The sequence below is a fragment of the Herpailurus yagouaroundi genome, unplaced genomic scaffold, assembly GCF_014898765.1.
Source record: "Herpailurus yagouaroundi ecotype Mexico unplaced genomic scaffold, PumYag 139, whole genome shotgun sequence".
Classification (NCBI taxonomy): Eukaryota; Metazoa; Chordata; class Mammalia; order Carnivora; family Felidae; genus Herpailurus; species Herpailurus yagouaroundi.
Window position 1 is genome coordinate 65,523,146 of NW_024412394.1, and position 22,774 is coordinate 65,545,919.

General features: G+C 37.9%; 1 protein-coding gene across 6 annotated transcripts in view; it reads right to left on the reverse strand.

The window, feature by feature from the left end:
- The window catches only part of PDSS2 (decaprenyl diphosphate synthase subunit 2), a 292,097-nt gene that overhangs the window by 123,253 nt on the left and 146,070 nt on the right, over window positions 1-22,774 (reverse strand). For all 6 annotated transcript variants that reach the window (XR_005789940.1, XR_005789938.1, XR_005789937.1 and 3 more), the window contains one exon: window positions 10,711-10,909. Coding sequence is in view for 1 of the 6 variants with exons in the window: in XM_040474307.1 (XP_040330241.1) it covers window positions 10,711-10,909 (199 nt within the window). In the remaining 5 variants the exon portion in view is untranslated. The remainder of the gene's footprint in view (window positions 1-10,710; window positions 10,910-22,774) is intronic.

Genomic DNA, 22,774 nt, shown 5'->3' on the forward strand with positions numbered 1-22,774 from the left:
TTTATTCAATTGATGGGGAGATAACTGCCTTTATTGTTACAATATATGACACCCTACTTACCTTCTGCACACATTTAAGCTAGTCATGAAAATCTATACTTGAGAAGGGTTATATGTAGAAAAGAACATTAATCTTGGGTGTCAGACTAAAGAGGCTAAAACATAATAATTTCCACAAGTAAAATAGTGTTGACAAGACTATAAACACACAAGGTCACAATGTCTATTTTAAATGAATATGATAAAGAAAATCTCAAATTTCATGTGATATAGCATGTTTCTAGGTTTCATTTTTTTTTTTTTTTAAGGTAGGCTCTACACCCAACATGGTGCTTGAACTCGTGACCACAAGAACAAGAGTTACATGCTCTACTTAACTGAGCCAGCCAAGTGAGCCTAGGTTTCACTTTTTAACATGAATTTGAAAGTAGAATTAATGTAACTGATAATACAAACATGGAATAACCAATAGCCCTCTTTTTATTAAAATATATAGATGGTATAAAAGGAGGAGATTTATATGCATAAATTGAGTATATTTATACAAACAAAATTCTTCCTCGTAAACAACATATTTATGCCTGTAGGAAAACAAAGTTAACATAAGGAAATACATCAGCTATGTAAAGAGTACATCTGTGCCCCTAATTATTTAAAAACATAAATCACTAATGCTTAATAGAACAGTCCCCAGGAATGACATCATGACAATGTTCTTGGGTGCTCAGACAAGACCCAAGGTAAGGCACAGTTTCCCACCTGATGTATAGTGATAGGTCCATTAAATGAAAACAACTATAATGAGAAAAAAATAGCATGGTCAATTCATTTTTTTATTATTTTTTTTAAAGTTTATTTATTTTGAGAGAGAGTGCACGTGAACGTGATCCCGGGAAGGACACAGTAGGGGAGAGAGAATCCCAAGCAGGCTCTGCACTGTCAGCACAGAGCCCAACACAGGGCTCAAACTCATGTACTCTAAGATTACGACCTGAGCCGAAACCACAACTGAGCCATCCAGGTGCCCCTGAATTCAATTTTTCAAATACTAGGGTTATCACTATACATGTAAAATAAAAGACTTAGAGAAAAAGATGACAAGCAGTAATCCAAACAGCCGTATTTGTACTGTGGCTTAATCCTAAAATAAAGATCTAGTCTACAAAATAAACAGGAACCAGAAAAAGCCTCTAATAGTCAGCCAGATTTCTAAATTATAGTGCTTCTCCACTTCATGTTTTTCCCCCAATTATTCAGCATGTCTCATTGATAGTTTGATGCTCAGATATTAAAATTTTAGATTCTGGTATGACCCCATCATTTCAGGATCCAGTGATGTTCTACATGAACACAATATAAAGCAATTTATTTCAATGGAGTCAGGGAATTTATGGCTTAAAAAGAGGCATTCTAAGTCTAGGGTCTGTGTACAATGAAGTACCAAAACAAAAAGCTGACCTTAGGTTCCATAACTGAAAATGAATGAAAACTCAAACGCTACTCTTGAATTCAAAACTCACTCTTGAATTCAAAATCTTGTTAATTCACATTTATGTGACCAGAGCTAGAACAGTAAGAAGACAATTACCAGAGGACTAATATACCAATTTCTATACTTAGAGATATTTAAAAATCTAAATGTTACCTAAGGCAATTACCTTGAAGACCCCTAATATCTTCAGGGAAAAGCCAAAGGGAGAATAATTGACTTTGCTAATTTTACCCTTGGCAATTATAAAACATCTCTGAATTTCTGATGACTGCAGAACCCTTCATCTTAATGGTCTGCCCCAGGAGAAGTACAGAGATAAACACATAATACAGAAATTCAGACAAGAATTCAGTAGCACAAGAAAATGGAACATTGGTAGAATGAATAAGTCATAAAAAATTAAAGTTGCTACAAATATGCTAACTTTAATTACCAAGTTAAATACACACCCTCCAAAAAAAGCTGTCACTGTGACAAAAGTGACATACTATATACAGAAATTCTGTATTAAGTTCTGTCTGCTCCCTCACTGCTGTGGTGTCTCTTTCATTGCTATTGCTGACAAATTTTTCTTCTCCTTTTTAAAATTAAAGTATAACTGACAAACAATATCCTGTTCGTTTTAGGTATATATCAGTGATTTCATATTTTTATATATTGTTAAATGATCCCTACAGTAAGTCTAGTTACCATCCATCACCATACAAAGTTATTATAATGTTATTGACTATGTTCTTTATGCTGTACATTACATCCTCGTGACTTATTTATGTATTTAAAAAAAATTTTTTTTAACGTTTATTTATTTTGGAGACAGAGAGAGACAGAGCATGAACGGGGGAGGGTCAGAAAGAGGGGGAGACAAGAATCCGAAACAGGCTCCAGGCTGTCAGCACAGAGCCCGACGCGGGGCTCGAACTCACGGACCTCGAGATCATGACCTGGGCCGAAGTCAGCCGCTTAACCGACTGAGCCACCCAGGCGCCCCCTCGTGACTTATTTATAACTGGAAGTTTATACTTCTTAATCCCCTTCACCTATTTCACCCATCCCACCCACCCCCGCCCCCCTGGCAACCAATAGTTTATTTCCTGTATGTAAAAGTGTTCCATTCTGTTTGTTCATTCGTTTTGTTTTTTAGATTCCACATATAAGTGACATTATATGACATTTGCTTTTCTGTGTATGACTTATTTCACTTAGCATAATACCCTCTAGGTCCATCCATGTTGTCACAAATGGCAAGATTTCATTCTTTTTTATGGCTGAGTAATATTCATACACACACACACACACACACACCCCCACACACACCCCATATATAGCATATGGTATATATATTCATCTTCTTTATCTGTTTATCTCTCAGCAAATTTTCTTTCTTGTAAGAGAACATTAAAATGTCATTAAGGAGAAATCTAACTTTACTAAGACACTAACCATATGTAGAGAACTTTAAAAAACTTAATACTGGGGCGCCTGGGTGGCGCAGTCGGTTAAGCGTCCGACTTCAGCCAGGTCACGATCTCGCGGTCCGTGAGTTCGAGCCCCGCGTCGGGCTCTGGGCTGATGGCTCAGAGCCTGGAGCCTGTTTCCAATTCTATGTCTCCCTCTGTCTCTGCCCCTCCCCCGTTCATGCTCTATCTCTCTCTGTCCCAAAAATAAATAAACGTTGAAAAAAAAAAATTAAAAAAAAAAAAAAAAACAACAAAAAAAACTTAATACTGTCCCAGAGAAACATTTATCACTACCTCCTCCTCCATACAAAAAATTCTTATTAATGATTAGTATTATCCTTAATCAATTTAAGTTTCTGGGAATTCATTTAATAAAATTAGTCTTCTTCTGAGATATAACTTTACTTTCTTTCAAAAAATAAACTGCCAGGGTGCCTGGGTGGCTCAGTCGGTTAAGCATCTGACTTCGGCTCAGGTCATGATCTCGCGGTCCGTGAGTTCGAGCCCCGCGTCGGGCTCTGTGCTGACAGCTCAGAGCCTGGAGCCTGTTTCAGATTCTCTGTCTCCCTCTCTCTCTGCTCCTCCACCTCCACTCATGCTCTTTCTCTCTCAGAAAATAAACATTAAAAAAATTTTTTTTAAACCCTATTTACTTACTTATTTATTTAGAGTGTGCAAGAGCATGAATAAGGGAGAGGGGCAGAAGGAAAGAGAGAGAAGTATCTCAAGCAGGCTTGAGACGTGGGCTTGATGCCATGACCCTGGGATCGTGACCTGAGTCGAAATCAAGAGTGGGATGCTCAACCGACTGAGCCACTCAGGCTCCCCTAAACTGCCAAGTCTTTAAATAAAAGGAATTGATTCTCAATATGGAAGATTTGTTTTATCAAAGATAACTCTTGACTTTCAAGAGCTTTACCCCCTATAATCAGTTTAAACTACTGTTCATATATATGGTTTGGAAATCATCTATTAGGATTAAAAGAGAGCTAGTAGCCTAGAATGGCAGAAGATCAATTATAGACCCCTGGACATGGTATCCAAGATCTTTCACAAGAGCTGATGCAGTGAAGTGTCTTTTGAAATTGACCTTAGTGGAGCCTTCAAATTTTGAAGAACAAGGTGCAAAAGGATCCTTTTTTTTTTTGATGAACAGAATGATTCATAGAATAAAGGCTTCAATCAAACACACAACTATCAAATTAAAAAAACAAAACAAAACAATATACCGTGGGCCTAAAAAGGAAAAAAACCTGCTCACCAGACAAAAGTCAATAAAATGAAAATCTAAAAGTACAAAACTGTGCAGAGACCATGAAGGTACAGGACTCACTGAAGAGGAAGGAAATACCTAATCATTCTTATTTCAAGAAGCTTCAGGCCTAACTGTTGCTTGGATATGCTAAGTTTTTGTTTTGTATTTTTTTCTTTTTTTTTAATCAAATACTGTCACTGATATCCAGTGCCTAATGGAGCAGATGGTGGAGGTCTTAGTCTCTGGAACATTTATAGTGATGCTTCTGAATGCAAAACACTAAGAGTGGATTTCACAAACCATGAATCTCAATTGATTTTGATGGGAGTAAAGCCTCCATTTTCCCTGAACTTGAACCACACTAAAAGAAAGCATGTGTGAATGATACAAGATAGTTAAGAAAAAGGAACACATTAAATATCATTCCCATAAAGTGAGTGGTTAAAGCAAGTGAATACTTGTTTGTGTCATTACAGCATAATTATATTTGTGCTAAATACCACCATCTTAACCTTATATAAGATTTCATCAGAATAGCTTAAAGTAAGTTAAAACGAATGATTAGAGAAAACAGAAATTTGTCTCAAGGCAGTAAGTCTTGTTTTAAGGTAGGGGCCGGGCTGAGAGCTAATTACAAAAATGTGGATCTAGTTACTACATCCAGAATATCTCTTCTTCTTTGGTATGTGGGTCTAATCCATGAGTGGCCAGTGTATACGACTACAGCTAGTCATGTATAGTGCAAGACACCCGGAAACCACACGAGGCCTGTACCTTCTGAGGGCTTCTCCTTCCCTAAGACCCAAAGTTCATCACAGACCACAGCAGGCATGGTCAAGAGGCAAGACGGACGATGCAGTCATAGAATGGCTCTCCAAGGCAGTGGATCAAACACCCTTCTGCTAACATGTGAATTCCAGTAAAGGAGAGAATTTAGTGAGACCCATCACAGTAGACTATACACACAGAAAACAGGGCAATTTGAGGGTAAATAAAAAGAATGCCCAAATGGTAATAAATCTCTGGTGGGAGATCTGAGATTCTCTATTATTCTATTTTATATAACCAATTCATTTCTTACTGGTTTCCTTTTCACATGAATATAAACTGTATATTAGAGGTACCCTACCATTTTCTCCCTAAAAATCAGCAGATCGGTCTCATAAAAATATAGCTAAAAGTGTGATGGGGAGATAGGGCAAAATGCTATTTGTCTTCCAGTGTCTATTATCCATATCTTTCAGATTTTTGGCTGTGCATGTGGCTCCCCAAAATGAAGTTTATATTTCCTAGCCTCCCTTATAAGTAGGTGTGGCCATATAATTCAATTCTGGCCAGTAAGTAAGCAGAATGATCTTGAGCAACTTCTGAGAAATGTCTGTAAAGTGGTGATACTATAAAATTTATCAACCAAACTGGGACACTTGAGAGTAAAAGTGAGTGCTAAAAAATTAAAATTTTACACTTTTTGAAACATGTATTTATTTTTTAAAGTTTATTTATTTTGAGAGAGAGAGAGTGAATGAGCACACATGCATTAGTTGGGTAGGGGCAGTGAGGGGGCAGGAAGACACCTGAGCAGGCTCTGTGACATTAGCACGGAGCCCTGTGCTTAATAGGCTGAGGCACTCAGGTGCCCCGAAACACGGATTTATTAACTAATAAATGATTTTATTATGTTGGTGGGCTTGTTAACAAGTTCTACTCAAAAACTATTTTCAAAAATGAAATTTAAAAAGAAAGAAAAATATATCCATATATATTACAACAAAATAAAAAAGAACTTTATATTGATCATCTGAGTATTAAAAAATAACCAGCAAAATAATTATTCTTGGTAAATATTCACATACTCTAATTCATTTCTAATCTTGTGTAACTAGCATTTTTCTGAAGAATGCGCTTTTATCTTATTTTTTTTGAAAGATTTTATTTTAAAGAAATCTCTACACCCAATGAAGGGCTCAAACCTACAACCCCGAGATCAACAGTCATATGCCTCTACTGACTGAGCCAGCCAGATGTCCCTGAAGAATGTGCTTTTAAAAATACAGCATTTAGGGGCACCTGGGTGGTTCAGTCAGTTAAGCATCTGACTTCCGCTCAGGTCACGATCTCATGGTTCATGAGTTTGGGTCCTGCATCGGGTGAGCACGAGCCCCAACTGCAGGTGAACATGAGCCTCACTTTGGATGAACCCCACTTGTCTGTCTCTCTCTGTCTCTGTCTCTCTCTCTCTCTCTCTCTCTCTCCCTCTCTCTGCCCTTGCTCACTTGCTCCTTTTCTCTCACAAAAAAAAAAAAAATTACAAAGAAAATATGGCATTTAAAAATAAAACTGCCAGCAATATTCTTCATAGTTGCAGTTTATGACTAATATGAAATTATTGATATCTTCATTTGATTTTATTGGTAGACCATAATATTTTTAATTGAGAAAATGCTCATTCTACCAGTTCTGAGTTACCCGGTAAGCTCTAAGCAAATTTCCAAAGTGGAAGAGAAACTCAATTCTAATTTTTTTAAAAAAATTTTTAAATGCTTATTTATTTTTGAGAGAGAGAGAGAGAGAGAGAGTATGAGCAGGCAAGGGGTAGAGAGAGGGAGACACAGAATCCACAGCAGGATCCAGGCTCTCAGCCATCAGCACAGAGCCTGTCGCGGGGCTCGAACTCAAGAACCGTGAGGTCATGACCTGAGCTGAAGTCGGACACTTAACCTAGTGAGCTACCCAGGCGCCCCCTAATTTTTTTTAAGTAGGCTTCATGCCCAGTGCAGAGCCCAACACAGGGCTTGAACTCATGACCCTCAGATCAAAACCTGAGCTGAGATCAAGAGTTGAATGGTTACCCAACTGAGCCTGCCACCCAGGTGCCCTTCAATTCTGATTTTTTAAATATTGTAAAGTGTAACTATTCTAGCCCAAATATTTTCAAGGTACCATCTTTTTGCTTCCTTCAGAGTACCTTCTTTTGACAAATATTTTTATAAGACAAAGCTTGTCAAATAAATTGTCTCTACGATTCTTTTGAATGCTTTGCTAAAATTAGATGCTACAAAATCTAGGCCTTCTCAATTTCATTTCATTCATGTGTGTGTATAATTTATTCAAAATAGGCGCACTACCAAAAGATTCTTCCTGCAAGGTGAGATATTCCAAATCACAATTACATAATTTAAAATTTTAATCTTGGGTAGCATTTGAGTTCTTACTATTTATTTTGTTGTGTTCCTTCCTTGCTTTTGCAAAGAAAAAATCCAATGGGATTTTCATTAACTGTAATTCCTTGATTGTTTAGGGAATTCATTATAATTCCCTAAAAGTTTCATTTTGTGTTCTATTTGTTGAACCCTCGATTTCAGATTTCCAATGGATTCTGAACAAGATGTCATCAAAATTTATAAAAAAGTTCAATACCATTGTTGGGCATAAAGATTTTGAAAATCTGATGAATGACAGGCAACAAAGACAGAAGGAACATACTGCAGTGCTGAACTATGTTTTGTACTCTACACCAAAATCCCCAAAATCATGTAGTTCAAAGACTTGAACATAAAAATACTCATAAATATTTGTAACAATTCCATCTATTGCAATTAGTAGAATGTGGACACTTGTTTGGATGCAATTATGAGTTACGGGTATGCCACAACCAGTTCCAAGTACTCCACAGGAATCTCAATGTAGTAAGAACCTTGTTTTTACCACAACACTGTGTGTACCTCAGCAAAATGTGTACTTGTATTATTATTATAAACTAGTAATTTTATCTTCCATGTTGTACTTCAAGCTGAATTTCTGATCTCACTCATAATGGCTTAATCTCTGGTAGAATATACTTTCAGAAGCTTTACCTTGATTCCATGAATGGATGAAAAAAATAAAACATTTTTTGAATTAACTAAAATGATTTAATTATTTGAAGTACCTGATGACAGTCAACTAAAACTGGAATTATTTAACTGTTTGCAAAGTTTTTCTTTGGCCAGTGGGGCCAAGAAATATAAAGTTATCGCTTCCCTTATTCCTATGTGCACATAAAAACTTGTAGCTGAAGGGTGCCTGGGTGTCTCAGTCAGTTAAGCGTCTGACTCTTGATTTCGGCTCAGGTCATGATCTCATGGTTCACGAGTTCAAGCCCTGCATCGGGCTATGTGCTGATAGCGAGGAGCCTGCTTGTGATTCTCTCTTTCTCTCTGTCTTTCCCTGCTTGCTCTTTCTCTCTCTCAAAATAAATAAATTAAAAAAAAACCCCACAAAACCCATAGTCGAAAATGAGTGAAATTAATTTAGAAAAACAGACATCTGTCTAAACAAAAGTTAGGCTTCACAGCGAGGTATGTGTATATACATTCTGCAGTGGCATGTGTGAAACCCTCATCCTCAGGAAGTCTTCTTAAAGTAACTGCTAACTTTGGAAATAGATCCTGATACTTTTTCAGCAGATTTGATACTTGTTTTCATGCGGTCAGTGATAACAAAATGGCCTCGACAGTGTATAGTAAATGCCAACATTTTATGATAATTACACATTCCTTACCAACTATCTTAGTACTTAAAAAAAAAAAAATGAAATATATAGTTTTTAGCTTATTGTTGCCAGAAGGGTTCACTGCAAAAAACAAAGCGTCGCCAAACAATCAAAGAGTTACAGGTTAACACTGCACAAGCAAGGGTGCTCAGTCTACTCCCTACCGCCTCCCCTGATCAGCCTTGATTTTCCATACGTAACTCACAGACACCTAACTTCCACCTTACTCTGCTTCCCACTGAGCTTTTGGACTGGTGACTTGGTGACTCTCAAAGGCCATACGTGGGCCGCAGTGCAGTGGGCTGATACATCAAGTGGCCCACTGCTGGGCCAGCAGTGCCAAAAACTTCCACACCTGATACAGGGAGAAGTTAACTGTTAACCTTGACATTCAGGACACTTCGTTGTACCACCAACTGCCTTGTGTGCTATCCTTGATTGGGAGGTGTCTGGAAAGTTATTTCTGCTTGTCCTCCAGATTTAATATCACCTTACCATGAGAACACTCTCCACTGCACACGGTTCTCACATACTATTAGCTTAGATGAGACAAAAACTGAGGCGGAGGTTGGAAGTATAAAGTAGACATCTATGAAACCCATCCTGGCTCATTCTAATGTCATTATTAATCGTCCTCTGTTAAAAAAAATTCCAGGACAAATGTTAAGTCAGATGGGATTCTGGGACAGCAGACATATACTGACACTGTCCTTAGCAAACCAGGATGTACCTCATTTGATCTTTAGGAGAAGGAGACCTGTCCTTCTCTGTCCTTCCTCCTCCTCCCTTCCTACTGACCGGAGTGAGAACATGATGACAGCTATTTGGGGCCATAAATAAAGTAGTAAGACAGGGATGGCAGAGGAGTAAGACAGAAAAAGCCCAGGTTCTTGACTTTGTAGACTCAATCCTGGACTGTTTAGTCCTGGATGTTTTTACATGAGAAAGAGTGATTCTGTCTTGTTTAGGCCACTGTTATTTTACAGCTAAACCTGATTCAAATTCATATATAAGGAATAACTCTATAATCTTTCTAGAAAGAAGCTTGCCAATACGCTAAAAATATTTAAGCCCTTTGAACCACTTTTAGGTATTTATCTTAACAAAATAATCTGGAATGAGCAAAATTGATATGTAAAGATGTTTACTGCATATCTATTTATGACAGTAAAAAATTAGAAGCTACTTAAATTCCAAAAATGAGAAATTTGTTAAAGAAGTGATATTACATCTAAATAACTGAATATTGGGGCGCCTGAGTGGTTCAGTCAGTTAAGCATCCGACTTTGGCTCAGATCATGATTTTGCAGTTCGTGAGTTCGAGCCCTGTGTCGAGCTCTGTGCTGACAGCTCAGAGCCTGGAGCCTGCTTCAGATTCTGTGTCTCCCTCTCTCTCTGCCCTTTCCCCGTTCATGCTCAGTCTCTGTCTCACAAAAATAAACCAACAAATAAATAAATAACTGAATATTACGCAACCATTAACAAGTTTGTGAAAAGTGTTAATAACATGGGAACGTGCCCACATCATAATATGAAGCAGGAAAAAATAGGCGGGATTAAAACAACCTTATAATGTTAGTTCTCACCTATGTTACAACATGAAGGTAGGAGTAAGCAAACAAACAAAAAGCCTGAGAGGAAATACATCACAATATTAACTAACAGTGGTTGTCTCTGGGTAGCGAGATAATAGGTAATATTTGTTTATAGATATACTTTGTGTTATTTAACCATACTGATATAGTTAACAAATAATTAATTACAACCAGCAGAAAAAGAAGTTAATTTTAAAACTCTTTCTTGGCATTTGTGTCTTACCTGATGTGGACATTGCCACCACCATCATCCCAATTTTACTGAGCATCCACACGTGGGGGGCTGGGGCAGCAGGGCATACAGACCTCCACAGCTCCAGCAGTCAACCAAGAGCCACCTAAAGGTCACCCAGACATAAGCAAACCCTGCCCGGTATTACCTTGGTGTTCTGTAGCAGAGCTAGTCCGTTGCAGGCATTTGCTAGAAGAAAGTCTCCACTCAGGATAGCTATTTTATTTCCAAATTGCATGTCTTTCAGTGGTCCATCAGAGGATTGCAATTCACTTAAATTTACTATCCCACGATGTACGAGGAGAGCAGTGTGGATAAGTTCTGTGATCTCTGCCAAACTTCTTTGACTAAAACGTGAAAGTAAGACTTGTCTGAGTGTCAAGAAAACCATCATATTGGTAATGTCAGACTTCAGTTTTTTGTTTTTTTTTTTTTTTAATTTTTTTTTCAACGTTTATTTATTTTTGGGACAGAGAGAGACAGAGCATGAACGGGGGAGGGGCAGAGAGAGAGGGAGACACAGAATCGGAAACAGGCTCCAGGCTCTAAGCCATCAGCCCAGAGCCCGACGCGGGGCTCGAACTCACGGACCGCGAGATCGTGACCTGGCTGAAGTCGGACGCTTAACCGACTGCGCCACCCAGGCGCCCCCAGACTTCAGTTTTTAACAATAAAATATTTCAATGGCTAGTCTCTCTCTCTCTTTTTTAGATTATTCTTTTTTAATGGAGTTTTTAATAGAGGCCTCTCTACTGATCACTTTGGCATCTATACTCAGATTTTTTTTTTCAGTATTTACTTATTTTTAAGAGAGAGAGAGAGACAGAACATGAGTGGGGGGAAGGTCAGAGAGAGAGGAATACACAGACTCCAACCCAGGCTCCAGGCTCTGAGCTGTCAGCACAGAGTCTGACATGGGGTTTGAACTCAGGAACTATGAGATCATGACCTGAGCCGAGATCAAGAATTGGACACTTAACCAACTGAGCCACCCAGGCACCCCTATAAGCAGATCTCGACATGTTCCTTCCCTGGAACATTCCTCACCCTCCATGCCATGAATAACCAGGATTCCTCAGAGAGAAGCTGGGCAGTGGAGGCCACCCTCCAGAGATCCATTTAGATGATCTGTTCTCAGCATACCTTTCCCACCTCTGTGATTTTAGGATATCTAAAAATCCTTACTAGGATCTAATGAAACTCCAATTTAAGGGGGGAACATAACCTGTGTCAAGCATTAAGCCAAGCACTTCTACACATTATCTTTTTTAACCCTAATGCAAAGCTATGGGATTTACAGAGATGAATATATCCATAGTTCTTTTCCTTCAAAGACCTTACATTTCAGAATACAAAGCCAAGATATATATCTACAGTAGTAAAGAAAATAGAGAAGGCCCCCGAGGAGCCTATAGTATAGTACTGTATCAGATGGGATCTCAAGAAATGTTTCTTTTTTAATGTTTTTCTATAGTTTGGACATTTTCTCTAATAACAAAAGCATTATTTTAAAATCATAAAAAAATTACTAAAATATTTAAATTTCACAACCATCCTATGATAGGTATTACTAATTCCTTTTTACAGGTGAGAAAATTGCTGCACACCATTAAATGATTTTCCCAAAGGCACACAGTAATGTAGAGCTCGAAATCTGTTGGAATCTGTTACAAACAGCTCATGTGAATCACACCTCTTGGCTTCCATGCCCCTGTGTTGTCCCATCCACACTAACTCTGGGTTTGGCCATATTAACTGACTTTGGCCAAAAAGACCTTAGCAAACATGACACAAGCAAGCCTAAAAAATGCTTCTGTATTAAGACTCGTCCAAAGCAGTCACATGAGTGACCCTAGGTAGAAGAACCATCTGGTCAATCCACAGAATGTGCAATAAAATGACTATTTCAAATTAGTAAATTATAGGGTAGTTTGCTATGCAGCAACAGATATCTGATACAGAAACTAGTATATCTGGGATGGCGTGCTGTTCAACAAAAGCCTAAAAGATGTGTCAGTGGCTTTGAGTCTGAATGGTGGGTTCTAAATGTGAAAGCTAAAGAGACAGCAAATTCTTAGTGGAAGCTAGAAAGGCAGTGAAGAAATTGTTACTGGAGACTGAGAAGGGACATGTTATGTTAGAAGGTAGTGAAACAACTGGCAAAACTATTGCCTACGGTAACTTGAAAAATAGAAAACGTATAATAAAATTATGTATCTGGATAAGAGGATTACCAGGCAGAATGATGAAATGTCATCTGGATTATTTCAGCTGTGTACAAGGTACAAGGTACAAGAGAGATGAGCTAAAGGGAGAATTGTGAGTTTGGAAGCAGTTTAGAGGACCTGTGAAGGAGAAAAGACTTGCTAGGTTGAAAAGAGAACCTTCACATTTCCAGTCTCTTCAGAAAAAAAGACTTCAAAGAAAGAAATGGTATTAGGAAAAAAAAAAATCAAATCAAAACTACAGCTATAAGACCGTTTCTAAAGACCTAACAAATTTAAGTTGATGCCTGATTGACCCCTTTGGCTAGACAAAAGGTCTCTAAGAATTTTAAGGGTATTGTCCCATAGGAGCCTTATATTCAACCTAAAGTAGACCTGTCTACCTCAAAAAAGAACTATGGATATGTCTTTTAGGGTACGGAATGAACGTTAATGACATTCACAGAAATCCCAAAAAGCTTTTGAGGGAGTTGTATGAGCTTCAACTCAAGTGACAGTTGACAGTTCAAAAGGAAGGAAAAAGAAAAAAGAAAAAAAGGAGCTTCTAAACCAACTTTCCATGGACAAGCAATCAGGCTGAGACAGCTACTCAAATACAAGTATGAGTCATCTTTTTTTTTTTTTTTTTTTTTAATGTTTATTTGAGAGACTGTGTGTGAGTGCACGAGTACACTAGTGGGAGAGGGGCAGAGACAGCGAGAGAGAATCCCAAGCAGTCTCCCCATTGTCAGCCCAGAGCCTGACACGGGGCTCAATCTCATGAACCGTGAGATCATGACCTGAGCTGAAATCAAGAGTCAGACACCTAACTGACTGAACCACCCAGGCCCCCCATCTTGTCTCTTTTTTTAATTGGAAGTATAGTTGACACATAGTGTTACATTAGTTTCAGGTGTATAACATAGTAATTTGACAAGTCTATATGTTATGCTATTTTACCACAAGTATAGCTATCTCTAAATCATTTCTTTCTGAAAATTTCCAGGGAAAATAGTTTGGAGGGCAAAGGATTCTGGAGTACAATGGTTGGGGAATCTCTCCCAGGAAACAGTCTGGGCCCTAGTCAAAAAATATTCTTTACTTCTAGAGTAGGAGGTCCTCATAATAGGTGCCCAGCTGGATTTCAGAATTACTATGGGCAAATGATTGTTATGTGCTTCCCAATTCTCCCTCTTTAAAAAAAATTTTTTTTAATGTTTATTTATTTTTGACAGAGAGAGAGAAATGGAGCATGAGCTGGGGAGGGACAGAGAGAGAGGGAGACACAGAATCCGAAGCAGGCTCCAGGCTCCGAACTGTCAGCACAGAGCCCAACGTGGGGCTTGAACTCACAGACTGTGAGATCATGACCTGAGCCAAAGTCAGACACTCAACCGACTGAGCCACCCAAGCACCCCATTAATGGAAGTGACTATTGTGGTTGTCTTGTTCCTGACTCACTATTCCAAACTGGATGTGTAGTAATGGTAGGGGTAGTAACTTATCCTTTTAGTTCCTTGGACTGAGGAGCTGCACCCCTGGAGCCACATCCACATCTGGACGTAATGAAACTTATGAGATTATGAGATCACGGACCTTGAGCTCGATGCCACGAAATACACGAGACTTTGGGGCTTAGGGAGGTGGTAAGTATATTTTGCATTAAGGAAGGAATGTGGATCATGGGGACCTGAAGGTGGACTGTGGCAGATGGTTATACCAATGTCCACCAATGAATCATACCTCCTGACATCCATGTCACATATCCTCCTTGATTAACTCTGAGTTGATTATATGACTTGTTTGGCCAATAGAAAACCAGCAAATGCAGGATAAAATCCAAAGGTCTTGTAAGTGTTCTGCACCGGGGCTTACCCTCTTGGTATGCTATCCCAAGACTACTTGTGAAGAAACCTAGTCTAGCCTCCTTAAGAATGAAAGACAACATGGAGAGAGGCCTACCTTTGAGTTGACCTACCAGGCAAATGCAGCCACATAAATAAACCCAGGAGAAACCAGCAGACAATGAGTTCAGCCAACCTACAGAACTATGAGAAATAAAATGGTTACAGTTTTAAGTCACCAAGTTTTGGGGCAGTTTGTTATGTAACAACATATAACTGATAGAGACTTCAAAGTTCAACCTGTTTCCACTATACCTAGGCTGCTTCCTAGATATGCCAGTTGAAAGATTCTTACTTGACATATCTTTGAAAGCCATGGAAAGAAAAGCAAAAACGAACTACTGGGACCTCATCAAGATAAAAAGCTTCTGCACAGAAAAGGAAACAATCAACAAAACTAAAAGGTAACTGACAGAATGGGAGAAGATATTTGCAAATGACATATAGAATAAAGGATTAGTATCCAAAATCTATAAAGAACTTACCAAACTCAACACCTGAAAAACAAATAATCCAGTGAAGAAGTGAGAAGACATGAATAGACACTTTTCCAAAGAAGACATCCAGATGGCTAACAGACACATGAAAAGATGCTCAACATTGCTCATCATCAGGGAAACACAAATCAAAACACAATGAGATACCACCTCACACCAATCAGAAAGGCTAAAATTAACAACTTAGGAAACAACAGATGTTGGCGAGGATGTGGAGAAGGGGAACCCTATTGCACTGTTGGTGGAAATGCAAACCGGTGCAGCCACTCTAGAAAACAGTATGGAGGTTCCTCAAAAAAATAAAAATAGAACTACCCTAAAAAACAACAACAACAACAACAACAAACCCCTACCCTACAATCCAGCAATTGGCATTACTAGAAATTTATCCAAAGGATACCAAAATGCTAATTCGAAGGGGCACATGCACCCCAATGTTTAGAGTAGTGCTATCAACAACAACCAAATTATGGAAAGAGCCCAAATATTTATGAACTGATAAATGGATTACGATGTGGTGTGTGTGCGCACATGTAATGGAATATTAGCCAGCGATGAAAAAGAAAATGAAATCTTGCCATTTTTAGCAACGTACATGGAACTGGAGGATATTCTGCTAAGTGAAATAAGTCAGTCAGAGAAAGATGTATCACATGATTTCATTCATATGTGGAATCTGAGAAAATTAACAGATGAACATAGGGGAAGGGAAGGAAAAATAAGAAAAAAACAGAGAGGGAAGCAAACCGTAAGAGACTCTTAAATACAGAGAACAAACTGAGGGTTGATGGGGGTGGCGGTGGAGTGAAGGGTATGGGTTAATTGGGCAACAGGCATAAGGGAGGACACTTTGCAGGATGAGCACTGGGTGTTATATGTAAGAGATGAATCATTGGGTTCTACTCCTGAAGTCAAGACTACACTGAATGTTAACTTGAGAATAAAAATAATATATAAAGAAATGAATAAATAGGGCATTTCATTCAAATTTGAGAAAACTTAGAAAATAAGTATAAAGTATAAGAAAAAGTATTTAAAAATATAAACAATTTTCTCTGAATAAGGTACATTTGTGCTGGGCCATGGGAGATAGGTATGATTTCTATAGCTGGAGATAAAGGGTAGAGAAAAGACAGTGATTGGGAATGCTAGAATAAGGGAGAAGAGAAATCAAGGCTTGGTGAAGGCAAGAGGAGAAAATGTGACCAGAGGGTGAGGAGGTGAGTTTGGCCAGAGTATAGGGTCTGTATGGATAAGTGACTAGGTTACATTAGGATAAAGGGTCTGTACTTTGTTACACACGCAGTGCTTTTGAGAAGGAGGGATGATACATTTTTAAAAAATGATTTAGGAAAAATATTCTGAAGGTGATATGTAGAAGAATATGAAAAAGTAGATAATGAAAGTACAGAGATGGGGGGTGGGGGGAAAGAAGCTATTACAAAGATCCAAGGGAAATGTAACAAAAGGGCTTGACCTAAAGGTCAAATTTAAGCATTTGACTTAGGACAACCTTAAGATATGGAGACAAATAAATACACAATAAACGGTACTAGATTAACAACTATGATACAATAATTACATAAAGACACAATTATATAAAATAAAGGAGCCAGACAACTAGGCATCTACAAAAAAAAAAAAAATCACATTTTTAATTTCCTTTGTTAAAAAACAGTATTTGTAAAAATGACCCAGTGGACATTCTGTACTTGATTACAAATTGGGGAGTAGGAGAAAATGAACCAGTGAGTTAAGCAGCTTCTAAAGAAAGAATAAATTTGTGGTTTCAACGAAAACCTCATTACATCCCAAAGAAAATCACCAGTGATGGAAGCTTAGAGGTCTACTGAGAAGTTAACAGAAAACATTTAAAACCAAACAAACATTTAAAATTATGTTCTAAAAAAGTAACTGAAAGAAAAATGTATTTTTATCCTGTTCTCCAGTTTACAATACCAATCACTGTAAAAATCCACATTGTCATATTTCACAAAAATTGCACAATGGGACTGTGGGCAAGTATATTAACTCAGGAAAGGTTAAGCACTGGGCAGCTGTCTCATTCAGTCAGCTTATGAAAGAACGTAATAAGCAGGCATGCAAAAACTTGTAGGTGTTCTGAATTACCCTGAGGATGAAACTAAGTGATTATGAGCTTTTAATAAAGACACTTCTTATCATAAAGCAGCATTCATTAAATAAATAGCAATCTTTAAATGCCACATGGTCAGAATCAACAAAAACATTGCAATAGTAAAAGTGAAAAGCCATAATTTGTACAATAACCACAATTTACAAAGAACTTTCATTTATATTATCTACTTGTGATTCTAATTACAGCAGGTCTGGGGAGGTCAAATACTTGATCAAGAACATCTAGTTTGTAAAGGACAAAGTTGGAACTCAGAGCCACCTTGTCATAATGACCAGCGATAATTTAAAATGTTTATTTACATAATGAATAGTAAATGAGGAGGGAAAAAAGGCCAAAGTTACCAATGTTACCAACATTGGTATATGCCCACCAAAACGCGTCCAATTGTCATCCCTAGTTCTAAGCACTACGGAAGAGAATTTTCTAGGAGAGAGTATATTATCAATAGATTTGACTCTTTTTGTTGATAATAACTGGGAAAAGTAATCAAGTTGTTTCCAACTCATTTGATCAGAACCATTTATCAAGTGATGTAGCCCAGTCAGGAATCTGGGTAACAGTGCTACTTCTGTCGGTAACATCACACAGTTCAGGGGCAAATTCCTTAAACTCTTAGGACCTGGGTCTTCTCATCACTGAAAGAGAAACAATTCTTTCCAGTTCCCAAATCCTCAGATTCAGGGCTTGAAAGTAAATAATTACCTAGACTGGCAGTTAACAGTTACAAAGAGACAAAAATATTACTAACACTACTTTTCTACAAAAAATAGAAATGAAATGATCTGTCATCTTTTAAATCTGTCCTGCAATTCCACTATCTGGTACTGTGCTCTCAATTTCTAAGATTTTATCATCAGATAAACAACTCTAGATCACATTATGCAAGAGTATAATTTAGTGTACAGCAGAGAAGTGACAGTATGAAAGAATTTGGGAAATTTTTCTTCTCATTATCTTCTTCCTGTTTTAGCCACCCAAAGCAATCTAGTAAACTTTCAATGTACTGGATTTTAAAAATTATCTTAAATAAAAGTCTTCATGCCATTTTATGTACATATATTTTAGTACTCTTGGGTATTTTTCATGCTAAATCTTGATTGGAAAAGAGTCACAAATGAATACCACTTATGTTAAATAATCAGAGTAGGGAAGTAATTACCACATTGAATGAAACTGAGGATTAATCAATGTTTCTACAAAAATTTCAACCAAATCACTTTCTTTCAGTTATATTAAACAACTACATCTGTTTTGATCCATTTTGTCCCAACATTTCTCCAAATTTTTTAGCATCCTAGTTTTAGACGTAAGGATGGAAGACATTGCTAGTTACCTTTCCATTCTTATGTTCCTCACTACCAATATATGTTTGATTATATATAAAGTGACAATGTACTCACTTAAAAATACCTCTCCAAGATGTCTTGAGGCTAGTAGTAATCATGTAGCATCATCTGGCCAAAGAATGTAAGCAGAAACCTACTAGGTAGGATTTCTGAGAAATCTCCTGAGTTCATGATGTTAGGGGACAGATTCAGCTGGTTTATTCTTTGGCAATCTGGGTTTACCCCTTCTTTCTGTCTGGAAGATGGCACAGCTACCTGGGAGTGCAGAAGAGACTTAAGGATCCTAAAGAGGGCCCCCAACCTAAGGAGAGTAGGGCAGGAAGAACGGAGAAGTCTGAGCCCCTAATGACTTACTTCTTTGAGAGTTATACCAGCTCTGATGTGCCCGCCTCTAGACTTCTTGTTAGCTGAGATAAACACTGCACTCTTTTAACCTAATGTTGTTAGAGTCCTGCTCTATGCAGCCAGATAGCTTCCTGAAAGATATGGTTAATGAAAACTACACCACAAAAGATGGTAGTTTATATTCATACATCTACACTCTGGTTTTATTCACTTAATATTATCTCTTGTAGATAGTTCTACATCATCTACAAACAGAGAATCTCCTTGTTCTTCTTTTTTTTTTTTTCTTTTTAAATAGAATCTCCTTGTTCTATTTAACATTTCTATAGAGGTCCACTGTGTAGTTGTGCCATACGACTTTTTTTATTCTTTGCCATACAACTTTTGCTGTCATAGGGTGAGTGATAAATAGATTTCTGTATAAGGAACTTTTAAGACTCGGCCCACTTGTCACTTCTGTGACGTTTTCCCATACTTTCCAGAGTTAACTCCTCCTGTGCTTGAAAGTCTTTGAACATAGCTATCATTTATTGTACTATCCTGTAATTATTTCTTTAGCCATCTATCTTCCTGCTCCCTCTCTCCCTCACTACACTGTAAATTACACTATCCTATTTCTCTAGGTTGGCTACAAATATTTGTTAAATGAATAACTCTTTAATTAGCAATCAATTTCATAAAGGTATAGGGGATTATTCTCATTCCTCCTTTCAAAAGGGAAGGATGATATAAACTAAAAAGTCAGGTTCATAGCATCAAAGTGACCCCAGAGGTCAATTAACCTCAATCACCCCTTTCAGGGATGGATGAGTGATAACTACCTCACAGGAGCCAGGTTTGCTGACAAATAGTTTTAATTATTAGAAATTATTCTTTATATTAATGTGAAGTCTCTTAAAATGTTTTACACTTTTAAGTTGGTGTTAAAACAGAAGGGTCAATTATGTTTCACTACATAGGCAAGGGAGATAAAAAAAACCAATGGAGTCTTCTCTTTCTTTCTCTATTTTTTTTTTCCTTTTTCTTCCTCCTTCCCTCCTTGCTTTCCTTCTTTTTTGAGAGGATTAAGAAAACACAGAAAAGTATAGAAAATAATACGATAAATGACTAATATTCCATTTAGAAATAACAAATGTTTGGGGCACCTTGGTGGCTCAGTCGGTTAAGCATCCGACTTTGGCTCAGGTCATGATCTCAGCATTGGTGGGTTTGAGCCCCATGGTGGGCTCTGTGCTGACAGCTCAGAGCCTGGAGCCTCCTTCAGATTCTGTGTGTGTGTGTCTCTCTCTCTCCCCTCCCCTGCTCATGTTCTGTCTCTCTCTCTCTCAAAATAAACATTAAAAACAACAACAACAAAGGTTTACACTGTCATTTAGAACAGTTTTTAAAGACACATTTTAAAAAATGTTTATTTATTTTTGAGAGAGAGAGAGTGCACACGTGCACGTGTGTGAGCAGGGGAGGAGCACAGAGTGAGAAGGAGAGAGAGAATCCCAGGCAGGCTCTGTGCTGTCAGCGCAGAGTCAGACGTAGGGATCAATCTCACGAACCATGAGATCATGACTTGAGTTGGGATCAAGAGTTGGATGCCTAACAGACACTTAAGTGAATGGAACAGAATAGAGAACCCAGAAATGGACCCACAGATGTATGGCAAACTAATCTCTGACAAAGCAGGAAAGAATATCCAATGGAATAAAGACAGTCTTTTCAGGAAAATTGTTGGGAAACTTGTACAGTGACATGCAGAAGAATGAACCTGATCCACTTTCTTATACCATACACAAAAATAAATTCAAAATGGATGAAACCCTAAATGTAAGACAGAAAGCCTTCAAAATCCTCGAGGAGAAAGCAGGCAAAAACCTCTTAGACCTCGACTGCAGCAACTTCTTACTCAACACATTTCCAGAGGCAAGGGAAACAAAAGCAAAAATGAACTACTGGGACCTCATCAAGATAAAAAGCTTTTGCATGGAGAAGGAAACAATAAGCAAAGCTAAAAGGCAAGCAATGGAATGGGAGAAGATATTCAAATGACATATAAAATAAAGGGTTAGTATCCAAAATCTGTAAAGAACTTATCAAATTCAACACCGAAAAAACAAAGAATCCAGTGAAGAAACGGGCAAAAGACATGAATAGACACTTTTCCAAAGAAGACATCCAGATGGTTAACAGACACATGAAAAAATGATCAACATCACTCATAATCAGGGAAATACAAATTAAAACCACAATGAGATACCACCTCACTCTAGTCAGAATGGCTAAAATTAACAACTCATGCAACAACAGATGTTGGCAAGGATGCAGAGAAAGAGGATCTCTTTTGCACTGCTGGTGGGAATGCAAGCTGGTGCAGCCACTACGGAAAAGAGTATGGAGGCGCCTCAAAAAATTAAAAATAGAACTACTCTACAACCTAGCAATGGCACTACGAGGTATATACCCAAGGGATACAGGCATGCTGTTTTGAAGGGGCACATGCAACCCAATGTTTACAGAAGAGCTATTGTCAATAGCCAAATTATGGAAAGAACCCAAATGTCCTTTGACAGATTAATTGATAAAGAAGATGGGTGTACACACACACACACACACACACACACACACACACACACACACACACAATGGAGTATTACTCAGCAATCAAAAAGAATGAAATCTTGCCATTTGTAACAACGTGGATGGAGCTAGAGGGTATTATGCTAAGTGAAATAAGTTAGAGAAAGACAAGTATATGACTTCACTTATATGAGGAATTTAAGATACAGGATGAACATAAGGGAAGGGAAGTAAAAAGAATATAAAAACAGGGAGGGGGACAAAACATAAGACTCTTAAATACAGAGAACAAACTGAGGGTTGCTGGAGGGGCTTTGGATGGGGGGATGGGCTAAATGAGTAAGAGACATTAAAGGAAGACACTTGTTGAGATGAGTACTGGGTGTTATACATAGGGGATGAATCAGTGAAATCTACTCCTGAAAACATTGTTGCATTGTATGCTAAATAACTTGGATGTAAATTAAAAGAGAAAAAACAAAGAGTCAGATGCTGGGTGACTGAGCCACCCGAGCGCCTCAAATTTGCATTTTTTAAAAAACCTTTTTATCCTGGGAATTTTCAAATATACCAAAGTGGAAAATACAGCATAAGGAACCTGTGTGGACCCTAATTTTGTTTCAGCTGCACCTTTCACTCTTTTTTAGATTGTTTTGAAGTAAATGCACATATCATGTCATTTGACATGAAAATACTGAAAATACTTCAAATATCCAATTTTTAAAATGCCTAGGAGCAATTATGGCTCCCACTTACTAAATTATTTATTACTAAAAATGAAAAAGATCAGCAATTAATAACTAAATTAATTATTAATTACTTTGAGCCAATTAATTACTGTATGCTGAGTACTTTATGTAATATGATTTTGCAAGCATAACAATAATTCAATGAATAGATTAATAAATAAAATAAGGTAAAACTCACAACAGCTCTCTGAGGTAAGCATTATTATATCTACTGTGCAGAAAGGAGTTTGGCTGGCAGGCTAACTTGCTCAAGTTCACATAGCTAGTGAAATGCAGAGCCACAAGCTTGGGGCTCTCTCATTCTAAAGCCCTGGCTCCTTGCATATCAAAAGCAAACTAGGGGCGCCTGGGTGGCGCAGTCGGTTAAGCGTCCGACTTCAGCCAGGTCACGATCTCGCGGTCCGTGAGTTCGAGCCCCGCGTCAGGCTCTGGGCTAATGGC